The 26,922-nt window shown below is 34.2% G+C and overlaps 1 protein-coding gene across 14 annotated transcripts in view; it reads right to left on the bottom strand.

Moving 5' to 3' along the window:
* The window catches only part of Dlg2 (discs large MAGUK scaffold protein 2), a 1,893,126-nt gene that overhangs the window by 1,087,225 nt on the left and 778,979 nt on the right, over positions 1-26,922 (bottom strand). The window contains exon 1 of one of the 14 annotated variants that reach the window (XM_063256351.1): positions 14,433-14,995. The exons of 11 other annotated variants lie outside the window; for them this stretch is intronic. In XM_063256351.1, coding sequence (XP_063112421.1) covers positions 14,433-14,534 — 102 coding nt within the window. In that variant the 5' untranslated portion in view covers positions 14,535-14,995. Of the gene's footprint in view, positions 1-14,432; positions 14,996-26,922 lie in introns of those variants that run through there. 2 more of the 14 variants (XM_063256349.1, XM_063256355.1) reach the window with 2 other exon arrangements.

The following is a 26,922-nucleotide window of genomic DNA, read 5'->3' as shown; positions in this document are numbered from 1 at the left end:
CATTTCTCTCTATTTGGTAAGTTCTTCAAAACAGAAACCTTGCTTAACCTAAATCCATAAGCAATGACTGTTTTATTCATTTATATGCACAGCTGTTATTTAAGTAGACATGTGAGCATGCATACACATGTACATTTTCATTTCGAGAAAGGATTTGAGGTGACTTGTTAATTTAAGAACACTGGTTGCTCTTAGCAACAGTCTAACCATTTTGCCTAGTTGCTCAGAACAATTTCTAAAAGGAAATGAAGCATTTAAAGTAGGTTTGCCAACAAATGAAAAATAAATGCATTTTAGCTGGACTTAGCTCAGAAAAACTTTCAAAGGAATTATTAACTCTAATTGGGAAGGAGAAGCCCATTGCACACAGGATCTATGTTTATTTTCCCTAATGCCTGTTCTTTGAATCATTTTATGGCTGCATATCTACAATACATTTAGTAGCTGAGAGCACTAAAATGCCACAAGTAGCCCAGGAACTACATTTAAACCTATGAAGTACATGACTAACTCTTAACAGTTTTACTAGAAAATATTCAAATAACTTTTAGACACTAGACAATACCAGGATTCTGACACTGTCAAAGAGAAGAGATATTTATATGTAATAGAAGCAAAGGCAAGCCCTTCCAGCTATCAGAAAACTATAAATTGTTTTAATATGGATTTAAATTAATTCACTAAATACAAGTTATTGTGGGAGTTATGTTTATAGTCATTCATGCATCTATGAATTCCTCACTGAGTAGCTAACAACCAACTTCTAGGTCTCAGTCTTGGAGAGAGATTGTGAAATTCTTTTATTTGTTCATATAAAGAATTCACTAAAAATGTATACATAATTCAGGAAAAAATAGTATGATGTTCTTTCAATAGATGACGTTACCTTTTATGGAGGGACCACAGAGGATGTCATGCATCACAGAAAACTCACTACACTGTTGGGCCTTACAGAAGAAATTGAAAATATATGTACAGCACGCTCAGTGACCCAGGTTACCCAAGGAGCGGTTCACTGTAGTACTGTCTGGAAGCTAATGGCTTTGAGCACTTATTGTAATGGTAGAGGCCAAATATAACTTGTATGAATCTCATTCTGTCTCAATAAATTTAGAATTAAAATATTTTTACAAGTTTTTATTTTCCTAACATGTATATATATTTTTGGAAGACAGCATTTATCAAATATCTTGTTTTTACTGTATTTGTAGGAAGCTGAGATCAGTAAAAATTTATCATATGCAATTAAAATTTCCTAATAGTAAAATATGATGAGTATCATGACGGAGGCAGCATGAGAAGCTTTAACAAAAATAGGATAGATGCTCCTTTGAAATTAATATTTAATCTTAGTTGCTTAAATATAAATATGACATAAACCTTTCATTCAACAAACAATATATTAAGCATTCAATATGCTAAAGAGCTATACTGGTACCTGTGTGTTCAGGATAACTCCAAGACTCTAACACCTTATAGTATTTATACTTTGTCATAATTTAGCTCAATATAATAGAAAAAAATCCATAATTCTAGGAAAGTAGAAAAGATATGGGGGCCAGATATGTCTTCCAGGAGGAGATGACACAAATTGAGTCCTGAAGTATAAGTACTATTATATGTATATATATGAACAAATAATAGTATACTATTAAAAGTTTCATTGATCTCCCTCCTTGCAGAGCCCAAACCGTTATAAGGCACAGGACAAGTATAGAAGGGTATAAATACTTATTAATTTGCTAAATAAACTAATAATGTTCTTCTTGACAAACAAAATGTTTATATGCAGCAATTAAGTAACACTGCAAGCTGCTAGAAGATTCAGAGATGAAAGCAATTATACAGAGGGTGCTTTAAGGTTCTGAGCAGGACTGTACGAAAGGAAAAGTTTCAAACTATAAGTCTATCTGGATTATTTATCTGAAAGTAAACAAATGCAGACAAACCCTATAAACTAGCTCATTAACATTGCTATAAAGCCAAAATACATTGATATATGTACAAAAAATTTAACATTGAGTTCAGTTAAATAGGACAGCATCTCTGGTAGGCTATACAGATCTTCAAAACCAGTATCATCTATAAGGCACAGAATCAAGTCCTTAACATTAATATTCTTGAATCAACAAAACTCAGTATGACAAACTTGTATCTCCAGACAGGAAGTAAGGAAGGAATCTTGATATTTAACCAGTCATTAAAAAAAGAGAAAGCAAAAGAAAACAGCTACAAGTCTATTTAAGTCCATTCATTACCTCTTAGTTGGCTAAAATTTTAGTTACATCAGAATAGAAATTGCTACACAGTCTTCCTAAACTGCTTTAGAAAGAAACTAAGTAAAGTAAATATCACCAATTAAATTTAAAAAGCTCAAATTAACCAAAAAATTGCAAAGGAAATTTAGGATTTTCCAAACTGAACTCTTTTCTAACGATGTTTATAAACAGAACTTATATCAAGTACTCATTTAAAATTACCAAACTTTCATTGTACTGAGGTAAATACATTTTCAGCTGACTTTTTTGCCAGAACATTTAGAAAACGTATTCTGAGTCCATGTCAACTAAATAACAAAAAGATAAAAGTTTGTCAGTATCTACAATTAGTCACACCTAGCAAAGAAGAAAACTAGAAAACATCTAGAATTCAGTTGTTAGTGAAAGCTAATTGAAGTCAGAAAATCATTCTAAGTAATTTTTCTCTGCCTCTCTGAAAACAAACAACAACAACAAAATCCTAACTCTTAAGTCATTTTACACAGAGCTATAAAGTTTCATTTTTTTTCAGTCACAGATAACAGCGTCTAAAAATTCCTACAGAAGAAAAAGCAGGGGTTTTGCAAATGTATATTCTTGCTGAGTTTCTTGGCTTGAGGATGATAATGGAGGCATACGTAAAACTGATTTTACTCAAAGTAAAATGTTAATATCCAGGTTCTAAACTCCTGTGCCTATGATCTCAGAACACTGGGAGGCTGAGGTTGGAGATTTGCAAACTGAGCCCAAGGTGGTCAATGTGGCAACTTAAGGAGACCCTGTCTCAAAATAAAAAATAAAAAAGGCTGGGTATGTAGCTCAGTGCAAAGTCATGGGCTAGGTTCAATCTTTATTACCATGAGAAGGAAGGAAGGAAGGAAGGAAGGAAGGAAGGAAGGAAGGAAGGAAGGAAGGAAGGAAGGAAGGAAGTGAGGGAGGGAGGGAGGGAGGGAGGGAGGGAGGGAGGACTGCCTAATGGTTGAATATCTTTAGCGAAGAGAATTTTCAACTCACAGTGTTTTAGTTTCCTGACCTAATATCTACCTCATAGAGCTGTTGAGCTAGGGGACAAAACATAAACTAATTTCAGAATGTTATACATACAGTTAGTGACAGACATTTTAAAACATGAATAAGATCAAGTTGTGGGTTCTTTCTAAGTAGTGCAATAAAGCTACTAAAAAAGGTGAGTCAAAAGGCAGAAAGCAAATACATAGCCCCACTTCCAGCCTCTTAAACATTCTGACCAGCTTACTCTGAGATCTCCACTGAAATCCAATTTTCTACTTTACTGAAAGCATGGAAGTTCAGTTTACATAGCCTTGGCTTCCTATTGTTTCCTATTTTCCTACAGCTAATTTTTTTCCCCTCAATAACTTTTCAAGACAAAAATTCAAAACAGCAGCTCTGGCAGATGCCTGCTCTCCCTTCAGCCAAAACAGGCATCTAGTTTCTACAATAAATGAGATCATAGCATCCCCACACATACTGCCGTAGATAAGAACCTGTCAGCATTTTCATCCTAAAACATATTTTCCTCACTCTAGCTTGAGAGATCAGCCATAGCAATTTGCTGGAAAATAGCTCCAGCAAAGGACAGTACACAAGGCTCAAGCACAGAGACAAAATATATTAGTTTTACAGAACTCAAGAAAGGTTTATTTGGGAATTAGGCAGCCTATAGAATCCCAAGGACTATTTCCTCTTGATGGTCATTTTGCCTATTAAATAAAGAAAATATTGTTCACTGGTACTTAAAACAAAAATTTTCTCAGACAGTAAATGTTAGGAAAGGGATCTACTTGGATACCTTCAGGCACTAATATCTCTCATAACAACAGCTGCAATAGCTGTACACACACAAGTCTAGTCTGTGCTCGCACTGAGCATCCTTGGAGGCCATGACTCTGGGATAAAATCGTGGAGGCAGAAAAAATTATACCAGCAGCAATTCAGATAGGAAAAATGAGGCACACTATTGATAAAATGCTAGGGATGCTATATAAAATTTTCCTAACAAAGTGATAGCACAAGGCCTACTCAGTGAAGGTAAATTAAATAGAATTAGTGTCTGATCTGTAATCCAGTGAACTCTCTTCTTTCTCACTCCCAAGTCCTACATATGAAAGTGAAAAGCCACTTTCTGGGCTATGTCATACTACATAAATACAAATAAAAACATCTGAGAAAGCCAGAGAAAGAAAACAAATTTGTTTAATGGACACTACATGTCAGGAATTATATTTATTGCTTTCATATTTGGTTGGTGTAACAAATTCACAAAATATATATCTCATTTCCATTATATAATGAAGAACTGAAATCCAGATGGAAGAGCTCTTCAAGGTCAGAGAGCTAATGGTTCGGTCACATAACACATTTGAGTAACAATTTCTACCTTTAGGACTTGGTTTCTACCTCTGTGGTGCCTGCTTATGAGCACACTCTGATTTCAGACTCACGCTGAGTGTCTCTAATTAGTCCAGGTGGTGGGATAGAGGAGAGTATGGTCTAGTACTCCTTCTCCTCTCCCTCCCTTCCCAGTTCTATCAAAGAGGACGGTACACATTCTATTTTATGCTATTACTTCAGATCCTTTAACACTTTCAAAGAAGTGTCAGTACAAAAGGATTATGGTAGATTTGAGTTCAAAGCCAACTTTTTATTTTCTGACCTAGTACAAGGATGAAGCATACACAGATTAATTTCTGACACCTCCAAAAACCTTTCGAACTATTCCTATAGCTGTCATGCATTCTTTTGTTCTCTCTCTGTAGAAAAATTTCAACCTATTTGAGCATTATATTACACTTAATAGATGAACTATTTTGTGGATCTTCTTTGTATTAGTAGTACATATGAAGAGATAGTATCACAGTGAAATCAATATCTTCCTAGATGGTTGTCTTCTGAGTACTGTGTAAGTTAATTTAATGAAGCCCATGGATACAACTTTGTGCATGGTGACCATCAAGTAAGAGTCCAGTCTGCTCTGCTGGTTGGGTTTTCCCATTTCTCATCAGTGACACATTAACCATGTGGAATGTATCCCAAGGCCAGAACTATATAGTACTGTGTTTAATTATTACCCTGAGTGTCCACTGTAATGCTAAACATAACAAATAGGCTCCATAGAGGGCTACAAATTAATTTCTGGCTAAATGTACCTATCTTTTGCCAATTGGAAATTTTTGCCAAGAAACTGGGAAGATAAAGCAAGGGCTCCAAGGGGAAAAATTAAAGTTAGCTTCTATTAGGTAACAAGTTAGCTTCTATTAGAGTGCTATTAGTGATCATATCAGTTCAAATCTTATAGCAGAGACATCACCAATCAGTATGTGATTATATCATTATTTGAGATATTATATAATGATATTCACTGTTTGAATTTATAGCATGGATATTAAAGATATGAAGATAGACCAGATCATTACTTTTAAAATTTTGACTGTTTTCAGTGTATGCCTTCATCAAATAAAATGATATAAACCACTGAACAAAACTTTAATAAAAGCAATACAATGGAACACTATCAAAATAACATTTTATATTAGACATTACAAGCACCCAAATTGATGTTTGAAAAATATATTATTTATAAGGTTTCTAGAACCTATCATTTAGATATACTGTTGGATAAATCTGTATCATTTAAATGTATATAAGAAAAAATATTAATTTACTCTTATCACTACAGTGTACAATATGTTATAAGAAAATTTATATATAGCAAGAACAGACTTTAAAAAGTCAAATGCTTTCAAATGTGTTACAGCTAAGAGTATCATTCACAATTGAAAAGGCAGTAATTCCATTAATTTAAGGGTAAATAATTTTAAATGCAATATTTCTCCATTGCATGGCAATTCAATTATATTTAGGCAATTCTCTATATCTTACTACATAAAAAAGACTTGCTAATGATTCTATGTGGTGGCATTTCATACTAGAAACCAGTTTTAAAGGTCATGATTCTCCAGAGAAACAACTAATAAAAAAGCATATATAATATGTATACACATACATATATATACTCAACATATATATGTGTGTGTGCGTGTGTGTGTGTGTGTGTGTGTGTGTGTGTGTGTGTGTGGAGAGAGAGAGAGAGAAAGAGAGAGAGAGGTATACATGTGAATATATGCATATACATGAATTGGTATCCAACATTACGTAGGCTAAGCTCTAAGATCTGCAGTCAGGAAGCAGAATATCCAAGAAAGTCAATGCTCAGTCCTAGTCCCTGTCCACAGATCTAAGAATCAGGAAAAGCAATAGTAGAAAATTCAGTCTGAAAGCCTGATATTTCAAACCTGAAGAAGATCTATTCTTATTTTAAATCAAAGGCCACAGCTGAAGCAGTCAGGCAGTAGGTGTTCACTTAGACTTTTTCTTCTATTAGGGTTCTCATTTGGTTATTAGGGATGGCAATTTGCTTTACCACTCAACAGTTTGAATTTTAATATCATCCAGAAACAACCTAGCACATATATCTAGAACAATAATTGATCAAATGTCTGACCTAGTCAAATTGACATATTAAATTAAGAAACCACACAAGATTAACACACTGAATATTTTAGAGACCGTTATCATCAAGAAATGTGACCAGTTCTCAAAGGCAAATGGTAAGGAAAAAGGCAAATGACCAATAACTACGTACACATAACTTAGTTTTACAATTCAGTAAATATTGCAAGCACACATATCAACCAGTAATTCACACAAATATTTATGACTTCCTTTTGTGAGTTATGCATAATTCTATTTATTGCATCATTCAGCACTGTCTTAAAGAACTGATACAGCCTTTTTTCTAAGTATCTCACAGTCAAAATATGCAAATAGATAAGTGAATAACTGAATAATACAATAGAACTGAAATAAATAGAACATAATAATACATGGTGCAAATACTAACTATTAAGTCCCATAAGTGTCCAGGGGCAATTTGATTCAGAAGAGATTAGGGCAATTTCACCATATGAACTTTGGAACATTAACTAGATAAATGAATATAATGAAAAAGGGACCATAAGATGTATTTTTAGGATTCTGAATTTCATGACTAAAGATTCCCTTTTTCTGAGCACATTTTAATAGAAGCATGATTATTTATCCTCATAATCTGTGTATATTTAGGTCATTTCCTCCCAAATCTTCTATTAACAGTAAAACTTTAAAAAGACCTTGAACTGACAAGAATTCTTTGTCAAAGGTAACACAGACCCTTGCAGCCTGCTTGTTTGGGACATTCGGCACCTGTTTTACTTATTAGCTCATTTTTCATTTTCTCTTTCTGGGTCAGGTTTAATCTAGGATTTTTTGAAGGGAAGGATTGTGAATTATATAAACTTTTGGCTTCTCCCCCTACTGCATTAAAACACTTTAATAATGTGTTGATAGGTTACAACATGCCTCCTTTATTAATAAATAATATTCAGTGTACTTGACTGAACCCTATTCTGACAATCTTTTATTTATTCAACAGTAAGGAAAGTAGCTTTAGTAAAATAGAAGAAAACACACTATATACTTACTGTATACCTAACATTGTGCTCAATATTTTCATATGTGGTATCTCACTTAATCCTTACAACTGCCCTTCTGCAGGGGTTACTTTTCTGCTTCTTAAAGAAGAATTGTGCCAGTTTCTTTAAAACTCTTCCTCACCTCTATTCCCATAACTTGTAGTTTACAGTTAGAGGTCATGACACAGAAAGAATAACACTGAATTAGAAATTAGGAGCCCTGGTTACAGTTATAACTCTTAGACTTTCTGTATGACCTTGAGTAAGGCACCACCTGTCTATATGATTTAGTAACCTCATGTGGAAAAGGAGAGCGTGAACACTATGAAAAATGGTGTACTGGATGAAACTCCTCTCAGAAGAAATACCTTGCATGACAAAACTGAATCCTCTGACTATGCCTTGCATTCAAATTCATGTGTATTTCCAGAAAGGTATGTGTAAATTAATTTTTTGCAAATTAACTTGACAGCTTAAAGACACTTATAGAAAGGAATGTGCTACTTGAAAGAGTACTGTAGTACTATAATTATTCTGGAAATGAGTGCCAACTCTAGACCTAAGTTGCTTAGGTTCAAATTTTGGCTCTGCTAATCAGAAGTTATAAGGCTTTATAATGTTGACTGAACAATTTGTAACTCAGTTTCTCCACTTGTATGTAACATGGAAATAACTATTATAAATAACTATTATTATTTTGATAGGTTTATCAAAAGGTTATTGTGAGCATTATCTTAGCCTTTTGTAAAGTAATGTAGAACAGTACTGACAAGTGGTAACAGGTGAGTGTGTGTGTGTGTGTGTGTGTGTGTGTGTGTGTGCTAGGTAGTGGCATTATAATGTACCTATTTTGGTTTTTTGTTTGTTTGTTTGTTTTTGATCTTATTTCCTTTTTATCGGTACCAGGGATCGAACTCACGACTGCCTGCTTGCAAGGCAGGCGCTTATGCCGCTGAGCTAAATCCCCAGCTCCTGTACCTATTTTGAATATTAGGATTTTTAAAATATTAGTTATTCAAAATACTCCAATATATAAGATACGAGACTTCTATGACTGTAAAGTCTAGAAAAAGTAATAACTCTATTCACATAGAATAAACTTCTTATAGAGTTATAAGGTAGAGGGAAACTAGAGCTTAATAATGTTATAACATATAAAACAACTAATGAAAGCACACACAGATACATATATAGACAATTTTAAATTAAATGTAACAATATCCATCACTAAGCAGCCTAAAATTTAAAAATATCTGACTTTATAATTTTACTTATTATAACTTACCCAAATGAAAAAATTTCAAATTCAGGAAAGACTTGTTCCCCAAGATATGTATTCTATTTTAACATTATAAAATTGGGGATGGTGGTGGAGACCAGAATATCCAAAGCTATGAATGACTCTTACACAGCTACTAAAATTTTGTACAGATTCTAGTACAGAAGAAAAATGTCCAAATGTAAACCCCATTAACTCACTTTTTTTTTTTAAACTAAGCTACATACTGTCCAACAGAAACAATATAGTGCTATGAAGCAATGAGCGTATACACTAACAGATTAACAATCTTTAGTCTTCTGGAACTGTAAGCACTTTCTTTTTTTCACTTTTAATTTTGTTTTATTTTTCTAATTTACTTCAATAAATACATATTATTATAAAGTAAAAACAGAATACTCCAAAGTATGCAAACTATGCAATATTTAAAATGCCCAGATGAACACAATACCAATGACAAAAATGTACACAGTGACAGATTGACAGATCTCCTCGGAGCATCACCTTTTTATAGCAAAATTTGCCTCATCAAAATAAAGGACGTCTTGGGGAGGTGGAAAAAGTCAGATGGTGTAGGGAACTGTCCACTAGCAAGGTGCTGACAGTTCCTCTCACGTTGGGTGAGTATAAGATCACCCTCTAGAGGTCGGGAATGAACACACAGTCTACCTCCTGGGTCCTCATCCTCTCCCTGTTCTCCTTCTCTCATTCTTTTTCTGTTTGCCAGGAAACTATGAAAATGGAAAAAGCTAACAGTTGTAAAGCACCTAAGACATGGTTAGGTATTTATTTAAATTCTTCTCCCCTTCTCTTTGCTTTTTAGTTCCTACAGTCACCCCCTTTTCCTTTCAATTCTCTCTGTATTTCCCTTTTCTCCCATTTTTAACCTCTCTCTTCATCTCCTTAATTTCTCTTTTAGGACAGTCACCGTACAGAAGAAAGAAAAGTTACTTTTCACTATATTATTCCTCCCCTTTGAGGACAAGTTCAGTTTATGAAATGTCCAAACATTTATTGGGAAAAAAAAAAAACAGGTTACAGGATTTTACAGATTGTTCAATAAATTTTATCTACCTTAATACATCAAAGTGGACACTGAAAGCTAATGCTTTGGCCTAAGGGAATAATGACATAAGTTGCAATATTAACAAATAACAATTGAAGCAAAGAGAGATATCCTAAATTTTAAACCATATTTTCTTGTATATTTATTGTTGTATTTAACGCATATAACTTTTTTATAATTTTACATAGTGAAATGATCACTTTAGTCAAGCTAACGTATCTTTTATCTCACAATTACCCTATGTAGACTAAGAGCATCTAAATGTGTGTGATATATGTTTCTTTATCCATTTACCTGTTGATGGATACCTAGGTTGATTCTATGTATTGGCTATTGTGAATAATGTGCAACTAACATATGCAGATGACTACATTGATTTCATTTTATCTGGAGCTATTTCCAGAGGGGGTTCACTAGGACATATGATATGCTAATTTCAATAATTTAAGAACTTCCCTATTGTTTCCTACAATGGCTGCATTAATTTACATTCCTACCACAGCCTTCAGTGATTCCCTAACCAATATTTGATACTTGTTGGTTTTTTTCAATAATAGTCATTCTAACATGTATGAGGTGGCATCTTGTTATGATTTTGATTTGCATTTTCCTGATAATTGATAACTAATTATTAATAATGTTAAGTATATTTTCATGTTTCCTTTAGAAAAATGTCTATTAAAATGTTTGCTCATTTTTAACATTAACTATATTTAATTATATAAAAAACAAACTAGAGAACCTCACAGTTTAAAAAGCACTTTTAGATTATTAGGAAAAATCACAAACATTCCACCTGTTTCGTGTGTTTTTGACTTAGAAATTCTGGTGACTGGAAAGGGGGAGTGAGAAGGTGGTGGGACTCAAGGACTGCAGGTCTTTGAAATGTAGCCATCAACAAAGCTAAGGAAAGAGAAATAATATATAAAATCTGGGATTATAGTCACCTTATCATTGCAAATGGAGCAAAACAGTGTTAAGGAAGATAAAGTTAATGCTTACTTTCTGGTCATTCTGATCACATAATTATTGTGAAGAAAAAAACAAGCCTTTTAAAAAGCCTCCTTTTCCATTTAAATCCTCCTTTTCCTTTTAAAAGTTCATTCTTATAAACAGAGTTGTATGGCAATAGCAATAGACTTGTGGGGAGGTTCATAGGAAGGTTCATAGAATGGAAAAATTTGGATGGTCTAGGGCATTTTAGAATCTATCTCATGAAAATTTATGGAGAGGTTGCTGAGTAGTCTATACTTCAGGAAAGGCAGTATAATTACTTCCCTCCAGAAACAAAGAATTGCCTTGTGCTTATATTCATGATCTATCACATTATCTGGGGCATAGCCTCGAACACACTCTGTCTTTACAGTTCTAAGTCATTGATACACATTCTCCATCAGTTTTTAAAGATAATTATTTAAATTCCATTTTTATTGCTCAGATTCCACTGGGATCATTATTACATATCTTTCTTTAAATCAGTATTGCAAATGATATACCTATTTGGCTTTTAAACCATAAAAGACAAGATCTGTTTATGGTTACATCTACTGTATTTAACACTTGTGTGTTCAGTGAATATTTATTGAATTGAATAATATTGGATTTTCATTATTTTTATAAACATACTTTGCTTGTGAATGTTCTGTCAATATATACATGGTTCCCGTACATTATACAAACAGCCTAGTAAAGAACTTTATCTTTGAGGAAAATAATGATTAGGTCCATAACAAAGTTGGCAACTTAACAAAATAACTACTGGAAAAGATATTCCTCTTAAAAGTTATAATGCTCCTACCTAAACCCCTCCTATAAAGTTATAAAGTAACGAAGGCCACATAAAGGTACCAATCATTTGATAAATACATTTGCAATATATGAAACAGCACATGCATCCCATTCAAATTTTGTCCCTCAGTACAGCATAGTAATATATAATGTAGTAGTTATTACTGTGGTGTTTTTACTATGAGGAACCTAAGACTTAGTGAAAGCATATACCTCACATGTGAAATCTAGTTTTGAAATCTGAGCCTGTCTGAGCCTGATGATTATGTAAGCATATGTCACGTGGTGTGGAAGAACTTCACTAAAGAAAATTAAGTTAGAAAGTTCAAGTATTCTCCACATTTAAGATGGGAGCATCATATTAGCCAACCCATAATTAATCATCTGGAATGCACAGTTATGGTATATTAATGTTACCACTACATAGGGAATTTTCAAATTCTTATGTTCAAACACTTGGATAGGTTGGATAGAACAGACCCTATAAAAAAGTTTAATCTATTCTTATAGATTTATTTTCAAAGAGTAGTGTTAACCCACACACTTCATTTAGCTGTTTCACACTACTGACACAAATCTCTCACAAAGCAAATTTTTAAACTTGCAAATTGTTCAACCAGCGAGAGAGAGAGAGAGAGAGAGAGAGAGAGAGAGAGAGACAGAGAGAGAGAGAGAGAGAGAGAGAGAGAGAGAGAGAGAGAGAACACTAAATGGAAGTTAAGCTAATGTAATTAGCCTTCTTCAAAAAAAAGTGTGTGTTTAGAAAAATGTCAATTTCTCTCTCTATGGTTTGAAAAGTAGGGGAAAATAAGACACCATAAAAGAAACTTTTAAAATTAGCTTGAAGAGTTAAAATCTCCACACCAAGGGCTTACCTTATTTGATTGTTAATTTGTGTTTAACTTCTCTGGACAAATAATTCACCTTTGTTAATAAGCATTTAGCACTGCAAAGCAATTCTCCTAAGCACATGGGGAATGGTTTTTACACAGTTGCTGCTATTGCTAAGTGAAATTAAAAGAGGTGGAAAGGAGTATGAGGGAAGGCTGGCAAATTGGGTGAAGAGAGGCCCTCACTAGTTAATATTGGTACTGTTCATTCACATATGTCTTCCTGACAGTGATGAACACACACACACACACACACACACACACAAAACTTCAATTCTAAGACCTCTTTAGGGTTTTTCAAAAGACTCTCTTTAGTATGAGTAATATTTCTTTAAACTAATTCTAAGATACAACCTAATAAATTGAGTAAAAACCACAAATATTTTTAAATCACCCAATCGTTAAAATTTTTCTATGAAAGATATCATTCGAAGATCCTGGAATTAGAGAGATCGAAGAAATATCTCATCTGTATTATTCTTGTAGAAGAAAATCTGAGGCCCCAAATGAAAGAAACTCCTCTAGGTATGGCCAGTACAAGATAACCCTGACTCTCAGGTTTTACAGCCTATATATCTTTTGAGCACTGTCCATGAAGTTGAATGGTATGTTTCATTACTTTATTGCCTGAGGTGCTCATCAGCTGTCCAGTTCAGTTTCTGGTATCATCTTCCAGGACAATGGAGATTCTGTGATTTTTTTTCACTTGTAGAAGTAAATTTTCAGTTATTTCAGGGTCATATATTTGCTATGAGGAGTGTTTAATATAAACAGGCTGGAAGAACCCATCAGCTTTTCACAATAAGTAGTAAAGGAGACACAACTCATTCATGAGTTAAGACTTCTGGGCAAGGAGGGCATTTTTGGCAAGGAGTGCATTTTCAGATACAACATAAAGCTCTAGTAACACGGAGCAATGAATGATAACCTGCTTCAAAAACCTTCAAACCTCATTTCCTTGGGAACAGTAATCACTTTTACAAAAATCCAGGGTAGAACAGTTATCTGCTACAAACTTCACTGAGGACTGTGCTACTTTTTGATAAAATTTCGGTGTGCTGTTACCAAGTGGATTGTGTAAACTCAGGAACAGTCACAAAACTGGGGGGCAACATGAGTTCAGTTCCAGATTTTCTGTGTAAAATAACAAGGTGTCTGGCATCTTTAAAATCGCTACATCATAAACTGATGTGTTTAGTTTCATCAGGAGCATATCTACCGCCCCAGTTACACTTGCCCTGGGTGGGTTCCAGCTGGTGGTAATCTGTGTACTTTAGAAGCTTTCCAAAGCCTTGGCCAGCAGCACAGTCACTAGCTAAATGTAACTAGATCCCAAGCAGAGAGCCAAGTGAGGCGCCCCCTTTCCAAGGCGTAGCTGCTCTTGGAGCTTCTGCAGGCTACGACAGGGTCCTGTACCACCGACTTAGCAGTTAACATCGCATGCTGGAAAATCATTGGGCTCTCCTGGCTCCCAAACCCAACCGGCTCCCGGCGAGGGCCGAGCATTCCTGCTTTTGTCACTCTCCCAACAAGCAGACACATAAATAAACAACAAAAGAAATGGTTGGCTCCCCCAGGAGAGGCAGCATGCATTAAAAAGACACGAACCCCTTGTCCTACCTTGCATCCAAACATCAACGACAAAGTGTTGTTAGTGCAAGCAACTTTGCAGTGGCAAATCATTGGTGTAAAACAGTCAGGGTCCTTAACAACAGGGGACATTCCTTGCGGGCTGCGGCAGTGGCAGCTCGCTGGGGGACCCAAACGCGGCGATCGCCCAGCACTTGGAGCGACACCCTAGACCGAGCGGCCGCTCCGCTCGCTGCCCCCCGCGCCGGGCGCAGCCATCCCGGAGGAGATCAGGTGAAGGCAGCGCTGCAGGCAAGTGCGGGCAGCTGGGCGGCTCGGGGTCTCCCCTCCCTGGGGAGCCAGGCCTGGGGGCAGGGACGGCCCAGACGGTTTCCCCCCACTGTGGTGAACTGGGGGGAGGTAAAATTTTTCAAAAATTAAAAAAATAAAAATAAAAGGAAGTGAGGCGCTTAGAGGAGGGTTCAAAGGAGGTGGGGCAGTATTAGCATGTAAAAGGATGTGCCCGCCTACACGCCCCAGTCCCACAAAATTGTCATGCGAGCTGAAGGGGGCTGAAATTATTTCCTCCAAGGGGAGGGGAAGAAAAAAATACACTGCAGCTCCCGATTTGGTAAAAAGCCAGCGGCTTGCTGCAATCAAGAGTCACCATGGGGAGCGCTGGCCGGGCAAGTGCGGTGGGAGGGAGGGGCGGGGAGAGAGCGAGCGCGGAGCTCTCCGTCCGGTCCGGTCCGGCCCGGCCCAGCCCAGCGGCGCCTCCGGTCCGAGGAGTCCCACCCAGCCTGATGTGACCCCAGGACCACACACGGCCCCATCGCTACTGCCATCCGACCCAGACGATCTCCGAGGCCGAGGTCCCCTGAAGGGAAGGCCAGTGCACAGAGCATCCTCCGGGCCGGGGGAGGGGAAGGGGAAGGTGGCCAGCAAAGACACCGGGGTCCCAGGGAGTCCAGCCGCTCTGTAACAGCGCCTTCCTTCAGCCCTTGACTTCTGGGTCAGGAGCCTACTCACGCCCTCCTGGTACACGTGGCCTCAGAGTCAAGGTTTTATCTCATAACATTTAGAAGTGTTACTTCTTCCACCTTGATGTCTGTGAGACTTCCATGAGCCTCACAAGTGTTTAGGTTGTTTTGGAAGTATCACAAGGCCTATGAATGCTTTATTGTTTGTTTGTTGTTGTTGTTACTGTTGTTTCCTTTTTAACTGAGACTGTCAGTTGCAAAAAGACCCCACAGAACCATCATGTGGCTCGCACAGCTGCGAATTCGCTTATGGAAGATTTTTTAAATCTGTGATAAGAAGTGTGTGGGGCAGGAAGTGAGTAAATCTAGCACTACTTGAGTGCCACCTGGGTGCCTGGCATCAAGCCTCACAGATGGTTGGTGGAAAGAAAGCAAGACTTCTGTGTATGGGATGGTGCTCTGGTGCTGGGTGGGCCTTTGGGTAAGTCATTTACATAATTTAAGTCCTTGTTTATTTCCCTATAAAATGGGACTATAATACCCTGAAGACTAGATACACATGGAGAAGAGCATATTCCTGCCATGAGAGGCAGGACAGGGCAGCTGCTGTTTACTTACATGGTTTATCTCATGTATTAGCATGAGCAGTAGACATTATTGAATGCAATTTTTCTAGTTAAGGAAACTGAGACCTTGAGGGTAATATTACTACCCAAGTCAAACAAAACAATGAGCCAGAGGTGAGGTTCAAGCAGAAATGATAGACGAAAACTTAAAAAGCAATGTAACTGTAGACCTCACACATTTCTTCAGAAGTGTGACTCCAAATAGTCAAATTTATTTAGAAAATCAGCCGTGTCATATTAACATTAAAGGGTAATTGCAAAAGAGTTTGTAACTGGGCAGTAAACTCAGATCCCTTTTGAAATCCTAAATGTATATAGCAAATGCTATGAGAGTTATATCTTTCTAATGCATGCGGTTCTATCAGAATATCAGGCCACTTACTCTGAGTTAGTAAAAGTCCCATATCATGTGTTTCATCTTTATAAAGTTTAAATATTCAAGAATATAAAAGGAAACAATTTAAACTGTTAAATCAAATACAGTACTTTATAAACTTTCTTTTTTCCTGCCTGTATCTAAAACACCTACCCTCCCATCCCAAGTTAAGAGAAATTAAACCTTGTGTTAGAATTCCTAAAATGCTTGTTAAAAATATGGATTCTTCAACCCAACTCTAAATTCTCATTCCATAGACCAGGAGAATAGCAATGTACCTACATTTTTAATGCAGTAATGTGTGTTTAGCTGTGAAATTAACACCCTCTTTGAAGGAAAATCAATATTGAGCAAAGTATGAGCAAAAATTAGGAAAACTGTCCCAATTGAGTTAAGCCTGGTTCTAACTGAAGAGGGCAGCTATCCCTTAGGCTTTGGGATGCTTACACCAGTGTAGGAATATTTACCAGTTGATTTCTCTTAATCAGGGTTTATTCAATCTAGGGAATGTCATGGACGTGCTAGGAACCATAAAATCTGGTGTGCTGTTTGTGCGTGTGTGTGGGTATGGGTGCATGTGCATATGTATGCATTTGTGCTTAAGTGTACTAAGTCACATTTGAGGAGAACTCTGATACGAGGCTTTTTTTTTTAATCTTACGGCCACATTTACAAGTTAAGTGTATCTCTTAGCATTTTATAACTATATGATTGTGTGAGCACTTCCACCTACACACTATCTATGGGTGTTTTTTTCAAAAGAAAAACAGATTCTGAAAGAGTTGTACACTATCCTATTGGTTAGCCTATAATTTGGATTTCAAACACCCTAAGAGTATTTGATGCTCTATATTGTGATGTTCCAATAATATCTAACACAGTCTTTCCCTAATGAATTACCCAAGCTAAGCCTGACCTCCTATTCTAGGGCACCATTAAAGGATGTTATGTTCAAGTTATTTCCAGTTGTATAGTTTGTGCTGGCTCAGATTGATAAAGCCAAGTAACAAAATATAAAAGAAATGTATGTTTCATCTCAATGTTTTATGCTTAACTTTAAGCAATGTGAGTTCATTTACTTATATACTTATATATTTCTCTTTGCATGTACACACATATACACACACTTGTAAGTATTTATAATGTATTCATATATATTTCCCTTAGTTCTTGACTATCAAGAATGCCTCTGGTATAAATTGAAGAACAGAAGAATAAAAAGAGTAAGTAGTGTCCATGACCATGCATTCCATATTTACAGCAGTAACTACCATGTTCACAAAAATGAGTCACTATTACTTTAAAATAGGAACACATTGCATTATTGTTCTGAAAAGCACTAATTTGGGAGTTAACTACATAGGAAATAATGAAATATTTTTAGGAGTAGATATTACTGGGGAGTGCCAAAATATGATGCATTTGTTCTAACAGTCAAAATAACTGCCCTTATTTAGATATTTCCATGATTGGTAACATTTAGGGTTCTTCCAAATAAGCATTACTTTTATGAAATAATATATTACAACTATATACTATTAAACATTTTATCTAATGATAATTTTCATCTAACGAGAATCATAATCACAAGACAGTATTATCAATAAATGTGACCAGAGTTTAATATATTATTATTATTATTTCTACTGAGAAATCGGGATAAGGTAAAAGGAACTCATTAATTACTCATCTTTTCTCTTTCTTTGCTGATCATATCCATAGCAATTTTTTGGATAGAAATTGTTCTTATTGAAAAGGCAAGAATAGATCAGACACTAGGTACCACGGTCCTGCTTTCTCCTGACTGACTGTAAACAGATTTTGTTAGGGACATGCCAGTGTTTAATGTAAGGGTGGCTCAATTTCTCTTCAGACAACAAAAACTTCCTGCTCATTAGAGGGGTAGAAAAACACAAGATTTTGGGAGAACATTTTAGATCTAAACATAAAAATAGCACAGTTGGAAAGAATATATATTCTTTATTGAAAAAAGGCCAGTGCAATGATAGATAATCAATTTTAGCATTTTCTCTCGGTTGCAAGTATCCTGAAAGGAGTATTGTCCTCAGCTTCTGGGGCTGGGGATTTAGCTCAGCGGCATAAGCACCTGCCTTGCAAGCAAGCAGTCATGAGTTTGATTCCTGGTACCAATAAAGGAAAAAAAAAAAAAAAAGTTAAGAAACAAGAAGTATTGTCCTCAGCTTCAACAAGGCAAGGCCATGTTTGTCCTCTGAGAGTTCTCACGATGGTCACTTTCACCCTTTTTGCCATGAAGAAAGCAACTCCAAACATCATCCTGTCATATATGCCACCTGGGAATTTAGCAGCCAAATTAAAATAAAAATAAACTCTTGTTAGGTTTCATTGTTGGTCAAATTTGATTTGAGTGTTGAAACAATGAGATACAAGTCCTGGGTTCCAATCCTAGTTTGGACACTTGCTAGGTTAACTTTGAATGAGTGAATTAATTTGACAGTTAATTTCGCTATCTACTGAAAGAGGGTAAGTACATGAATAATAATACCCATATCATAAGATTTCTATGAAGATTAAATATGTGCAAACACCTGCCAAAATGCCTTGCATATATTAATGCATGCTTAATATCATTTATTCCCTTATTCTCTTATTCCTTCCTTCATTATATACCAAAACTAGCCAAGAAACCTATTTCAAAGAATGTCAAATAAAAAGAACAAAATTCCTATAAAATCACTAATTCTATTTTTATATGTGCTGGCCCATCTGTGAAACAAAGACAAATTGTTAATTGTCAAAAAAATACTAAATCAGAGCTTGACTTTGAGGGTGGCAATTCATAGGAAGACTATAGCAAAAACATGGCTCATTTTAAACAACTTTATATAATCATTATGTGCTTCTCTACTACAAATAGCTTTTCCTTATCAGCTGCCTCTTATCTGAACAATAAATGATCCTCTAACTTCACGAACTAAATGAGGTAACTTATTTATCCTGAAGAATGCCACTCTATTATGTTGTAAGCAGCGGCCCTTAGCTAATCATACCCAAATTAAGTGAAATGATTATTCAATAAAATAATTGCTCTCCTGAAACTTTGAAGACATCGCTTTTACAATTTTCAGTAACATACCACAGCCTGAAGACTATGACACTATTAGATCTCTTTTGTCTCTTAATGATTCAATCCTTGAGGGCACCAAATTATAAGTATACACTAACCAGATTTTCATTCCCATTTGCTTAAAATAAGATCACCCTAAGAAAACGACCTGTTGGAACAGTATTGGAGTTACTCCTGCTCGTACATTGTTTCTTTATGTAAGCATAGTCAATGTCAAGTAAGGCACATTAGGAGATTTGAATTGTTTTTGGTAAAATCATTAGTATTTAATTATGGAAAAGCTTTTCCATGATTCTCTTATCTCCTCTTTGATTTTCTTATCTCCTCTTTTGATTCCTTATTATTAATTATTAATTCATTTGGCACCTGTTTTTGATTGTCTCCTATATGCTATCCACCATGCTAAGTTTAGGGTACAATGGCCAGTACAAACCAGTACAATAACAGCCTCAAGGACATGTAGGGCACTGAGAAAATCAGGCTGGTACAAGTGCTTCGAGGTGAACTACTTCATCTAATAATGGAAGTAAGAAAAAGTAAGTATAAGCAGGAAAGTGATAACTGAGTTGTTACCAGGATCATGAGGAATGATCTGCATAAGAGAAAGAGGAGAAACTATTTTAAGTAAAAAGAATAAAATAAATATACAACTAACATTTGATATAAGAAAAATAAGAAGAATAAAAAGGACTGTAATAATCTCAGAACATTTGAAATACAGGACAAAGGAAGTGTTATGTGAGCAGAGGCTGAAGAAGAATGTAGATACTGGATTATGAAGTCATATTTAAAATGTTTGGTTTTATGGTAAATCTCTAAGGAAACTGCATAAGAAATCTTTTAGAATAACTTCATTGAGGTAAAATTAACATGCATTAAACTACAAATACTATAAAATTTGATGTTTCAAATATATTTATGTATCCATAAAACTGTCAACACAATCAAACTTAGTATGTCCATCACCTTCATAAGTTTCTTCACACCTCTTTGGAACTTGTCTTCCCCACTCTCTCCAATCTACCATTCCAAAGAAACCACAAATCTGACCTGTTACTATAGATTAGTTTGCAATTTCTAGATATTTTTATAAGTGGAATAACAAACCATGTGCCTTTGTCTAAATTTTTAATATATCTATTCTAAGATCTGTCAAAACTGCTGTGTATGTCAATAGTTTATTTCTTCTTTTATTGCTGAGTAATATTACATTGTAAAGACGTGGTACAACTTGCCTCTGTTTGTTCATCAACATTCAGATTACTTCCAAAATCCAACTGATATGAATTTTGTATATAAGTCACTGGATGGACAAATATTTTTTTTTCTATTGGAATGTGTTAGGTTGATTATATGATAGATATATGTTTATCTTTTCTTGAAAGAGTAAAAACTGAAAGTGTTTCTTCTAAAATATGGAAAGATATGTAAGAAAATACACAAGGATGTTTACTCTCAGCATTCCAATTCAACACAGGTGTTAAAAGTTGTTAAAAGCAAGAAAAAGAAATATGAGGGATACAAATGAAAAAGAAAAAAATCAAATTATCCTTACTTGAAGACAATATAGTTCCACATTTAGAAGACTCTAAGGATTGACCAAAGACTTTTAAAGCAATAAGCGAATTCAGCAAAATCAACAGTTAACTAGCTTGAGAAAGAAGCCAATAACATAATTTCATTTGCAATAATTTTTAAAAAGTACTGCGAGTGTGGTGTCACACAACTGTAACTTCAACAGTAGCAAGAGGATCCTCGCAAGTTTGAGACCAGCAGGTGAGCTCAAGGCCAGTCTAAATTGCATAGTGAGGTCCTATATCAAAAGACCAAAATAAATAAATAAATAAATAAATAAAATAAAAAACCTTAGAAGTCAATCTAGCCAAGAAGATGAAAGACGATTCCAATGAAAATTTCAAAATACTGAAGAAAGAAATTGAACACGATATTTTAAGGAGGAAAGACTCTTACATTCATAGATAGGCAAAATTAGATTGCTAAAAATGGTCACCAAAAATGATCTACAGATTCAATACAATCTTCATCAATCTAACATGCTTCACAGAACAACAACAACAACAAAAATTCCAAGTCATATGGAAACAGAAAAGAACCAGTATAGCCACAGCAATCCTTAGCAAAAGAGTAAGGCTGGAGGCATCTCAATACATTATTTCAAGTTGTATAGTTCAGGGCAATTATGAATTAATTATGTAACCAGGACTGGACTCCAACTGGAAAATCTTACTGTCTCACTCTCCCAAGTGCTGGGATAACAGGTGTGAGCCACCACATCTTGCTTTAAAAACCGCTAAATTGTTTTTATAGTGATTGAGTGATTGTATCATTTTATGTTCCCACCAGCACAGTATGAAAATTCCAATACTCTTCATATCTTCACAAGCATTTGGCATTGTTAATCATTTAATTTTAGCTATTCTTATAGATATACAGTAGTATTTCATGTTATTTTAAGTAACAGTTCCTCAATGACTAATAGCATTGAACATCTTTTTCCTGTATTTATTTGCTACCTTGGGTAGAGTGTCTTATTTAAATATTTTGCTTACCTTTAAATATTAGATGCTTATTTCTTATTATTGAGTTGTAAAGGTTTATAACTTAGTGTAATATATATTTTTCTAGTCTGTGACAAAATATGTATTTTCATTTTTTAACAATGTCTTTGAAACAGTAGAAATATTTAGTATTAAAAAATTCAAGTTTATTATTTTTATGGATTATTCTTTTGGTATCACTTCTAAGAAATCTTTGTCTAGCCCAAGATCACAAAGATGCTTTCCTACAACAACTTTCTTCTAGAAATTTTGCAATTTGACATTTAAGCCTATGATCAATGTTGAGTTTTTTTTCAATATATTATGAGGTATACATCCAAGTTCAATTTGTACATCATAACCAATTGTTCCAGTACTATTTTTCAAAATAGCTATCCTTCCCATTGTCTACATAAAAAATGAATTATTTTAATATCGTGGTTTATTTCTGGACTCCCAATTGCTTTCTGTTGATATATTCATCTATCTTCACTCCAGTGCTATGATGCTTCAGTGATCATAGTTTTATAATTGTTTTTATTCCTGAGTTCTTTTGACACTTGTAGGTACTTTTACTTTCTCTACCATTTTAGAATTAACTTGTTAATATCTCAGTATAAAATTTTCTACTTGAAATTTGAGATCATGTTTATAAAGAATGAACACCTTTAAGATATTGATTCTCCTGATGCATGAATATTTCTTCTTATTTTAAGTCTTCTTTATTCTACCTCAGCACTATTCTGGACTTTTAGTGTAAAACTCATTTATTTATTTCATCAGATTTATCTATAAGTGCCTTATATTTTATGCAACTGAAAATGGGATGCTTTATTGTTTTCCATTTGTTATTAATATAGAGAAACACAACTGAGAGTTGTACATCAGCCTTTCATGTTGCAACCTTGCTAAATGGTCCTATTAGTCTGATAACTTTTAAAAACATATTCTATCAGATCATGTTATATCATTTATGAACAAACCCTTTTCAATTTTCCTTTCTTTTTCTTGACTAATTGTGCTGACTAGAACATCAAGCATAGTATTACACAAAAATAATATGAGAGGATATTTTTGTCTTATTCCCGATGTTAAAGGAGAAGTATTCACTCTTTCACCATTACATATGATGTTAACTGTAGAATTTTCATAGATATCACTTATTAGGTTAAAGAATTTTCCTATATTTCTTCTGTGATGAGAGTTTTTTTAACTTTATTTTAATCAAGAATATATATTAGATTTGGTCAGCTTTTTTTTGTCTGTTGAGACTTAAAATATTATAAGGTGATTTTTGAATATTAAAAATGCTGTGTTCTTGACAGAAAACATACTAAGTCAAGAGGTATTTTAATCTTAGTGTTACTGTATTCCATCTACTAGAATTCTTAGAATTTTTTATATCTCACCTATGAGAGCTATTGGTCTATAAGATTCTTTTCTTTTAATATATTTCTCTAGTTTGACATCAAAGCCATATATCTCATAGTGTGAGTTAGAAGATACTGACTCCTCTTAATATTTTATAAGAGCTTACAAAGAACCAGTCTTACTTCTTTTTTAAATCTTTGGTAGAATTCATCAAAACTAAACTATCTGGGCCTCATATGTGTATTAGAGTGTGTATGTATTTAAGTGGTTCATATAAAGATTTTTAGCAGGAGTAAGGATTTGGTATTACATTTGCCTATTATTGGAAGATCTGAAGATCCACTGACTGAAACAAGGACTGAAAAGAAACAATATTGCCAGTAGACCAATGAAGAAGCACTTTCAGTAGTGAACACAATGGTGATTTAGATTAAAGGATTAGTACAGGAAACAAAGACGATGTCAAAGAACATCCTAGAAAATAAAAAGTGATAATATCTGAATCATATATTATGGAAGTGAAAGTAATTTCTAGGCTTTCTGCTTTAAATAATTTCTAATAGTTTTCACTTAAATATACTACAATTAAAGAAAAAAATAGAGGGCGAGGAATTTATCTCAATGGCCTAAGTGCCTGCCTGGCAAGTAGGAGGTTGTGAGTTTGATCCCCAGTACCACCCCCACAAAAGGAGAGAAAAGTAGAGTGCATTGGTCAGAATATACACCAGGCTTTATGTTTCTTGGCTTCCCGTTGGTTGTTTTTTGTTTGGTAAATTTGAATTTAAAGTGCATTTGTAACCCGAAGTTGGAAACATGTATTTAGAGCTCAAAGCAAATTTTTGGGATAGAAATATGTATCTGTGAATTGCCTTTGAGATAGTTGTACTAAATCTTTGGCAATACATGCTATTGTAACCCAATGTCAGATTTTAAAGTATTACAGTGTATAATATATCTTTTTATTTTTTCTGTCTTTTTATCTGCAGGAACTCTTTTTCTTACATTGTTTCAGGAAATAATGACAAGAAATTTTAGTACAAATGAATTTCCCCAATTATTTTTCATTCACAGGTGGTTGGACCAGGATACAGAGTCCAAAGATCCAGAGACATGACAGAGTCAGAAACTCTGTTCCATTTGTTTTCCAAATAAATACATCTCCTATAAAAGGTTGTAAAATTATAATTTTTTGGAATATGAGAAATATTATCTGACAAAAACCTCAACAAAAAAGATGGATAATATTAGTAGAGAAATAAAAATCATCTCTCCTTTGTTAGAAGCACCAGTAAGATATTATTATGCATGGTTCAAATCTAAGAGATTGATGATTTCAAATTTTAAAGAAGATGTACAAAAACTAAACCTCTAACGGTGCTGATGAGAATGTAACAGTGGTAAAAGTGCTTTCAAAAACAGTTTGGCATTTTTTAAAAAATTAACATTAATGTGCCATATACTTAACTGTTCCACTTCAAGGTACTCATGAAAAGAAAAAAAAAATGTCCATACATAGGTAAACATAAATGTGTTTTCATAAAAGCTTTTTTTGTAACATTTTAAATTGAGGGAAAAACCTACATATATATCTATGGATGAATGAATAAACAGAACAAGTTATTTCTATAAAACCTAAAAATCATTAGTCCAATTCAAAAAAAAAAGCATTCACAATTTATAATTCCACTTATGCAAAATTCTAGAGGATAAAAATTAATACATAGTGACTAAAAATCTATTGAGGCCTAGGAATAAAGATAGAGAAGAAGAGGAATAAAACAAGGCATGAATACTCTTTTGAATGTGACAGATATCTGATGCAGATATATATGTCTGTCAAAATGTAAAACATTATAAAATTTAAATAAATTAATTTCATTACATATAAATTTTACCTGAATAATACTCATTAAAATGTTTTCATTTAGTATTCAAGACCAAGGAAACTGCAATGGTGCACAGTTTCATTAAAATAATTCTCAAATTAATTTCTTCCTCCAAATGCAATATTACAAAAACTGATGTTTTCCAGCTTTGTTAAGTTAGAATTCTGTAAGGAGCCCAGTTTTTCAAAACTAGAAAAATTTTCTCTGCATTGCCAAGATCATGAAGATAATTTATTCATTCTTATTGTATTTCTTGTGTTTTAAAAATATTTTATTTTACTGGGAAAGATATATCATTAAAAATGAAAAGCTTCTAGTAATTACAGTTCAATGCTTTAAAGTTGAAATTTGGGAAATTCTGATGGTGCAATATCTCACTTAAAAATGAAATTCCTTGGCTAACCAACCTAGGGTTTTTATTTAAAAGTTGCAAGAGTCTCCACTGTTGCTCACATGATAGACGGTGAAGGGCAGTGAAGCTAGATGAAGAGTCAACCATTGGGCATAAAGCAGTCTCAAACTGATATGATACTATACAACCTAACTCTTACAGACAATGATATAATTATATATATATATATATATATATATATATATATATATATATATATTACCTCCAAATGACCCTGTTTTTCTAATTTAATGAAGCCTTTCAAATTCTTTTATAGGATATAATGAGTATTGCTGGGCCTGGGAGCCAGGCAGGCCTTGAAAGACATTGTCTTAATGGATACTGATCCTAGTCTCAACTTCACTCTACCCAGGTCCCCTCCATACTAGCCCAGCCTGCAGTAACTGGAAGATTATCCCTGTCCTTGCTTTTCATAGAATCCACTGAAAAATACGAGGGAAAGTGCAGAAAGTTGATACTAAAAAGCTGCTTTTGTTTAAAACCAGACTCTGTGACCTAATAGCTGAGGGTCCTTAAGCAAATGTTACAAACAACTGTTTTCTTACTTGTAAAATGAACATTAGGAACATGCTTATTTTAAAAACCTTTAGAGAGCTAAATGATTTAGCATATAAAATGATCTAGAACATTGCTTGGGTTACAGTACATATTAGACCATATTATGATTGTTGTTTTATAATTATCATTACATGAACACTATCATCATTATATAATCATAATACAGAAAATCATTTTAAGTCTTAAAATTCAACTTGAATTCTGTTGACTCTTCCTACCCAAATAACCCACTTTGGAATATTTGCAAGGGAAAAGAATTATATATATATATATATATATATATATATATATATATATATAACTAATCTCTGTTAGTTCATGAAAAAGAACAGTTTGTGCTTTCATTGTTCAATAGTTTGACCATTTTTTCTTGCCTATATCATGATCTGAACCACTACTTTGAAGATAACCGTTCACAATACACTAACTAATGTTAATCTATTATTTTGTTTTGAAATTCTGTATCACAGGTTTCATTCATTTTTTGTTTTTTAAATTTAAAAAATTATGTAACATATAGAAAAATAACTGTGTGACAAAGCATTATGACAGCAATGTAATAGTACATGAGACAACCAGGAAGCAAATCCATTTTCCAATGTGAAAACAGATAACTAGATTCAGGGGTGGACCAGAATCATACAATTAATAAAGGATAAAGCTAGAGC

Source organism: Cavia porcellus, unplaced genomic scaffold, assembly GCF_034190915.1.
Source record: "Cavia porcellus strain 051 isolate PalLab524CR breed Dunkin Hartley unplaced genomic scaffold, mCavPor4.1 scaffold_9, whole genome shotgun sequence".
Taxonomy (NCBI): Eukaryota; Metazoa; Chordata; class Mammalia; order Rodentia; family Caviidae; genus Cavia; species Cavia porcellus.
Note: the sequence above shows the minus strand (reverse complement) of the source record. Positions and strands in the feature narration are given on the sequence as shown.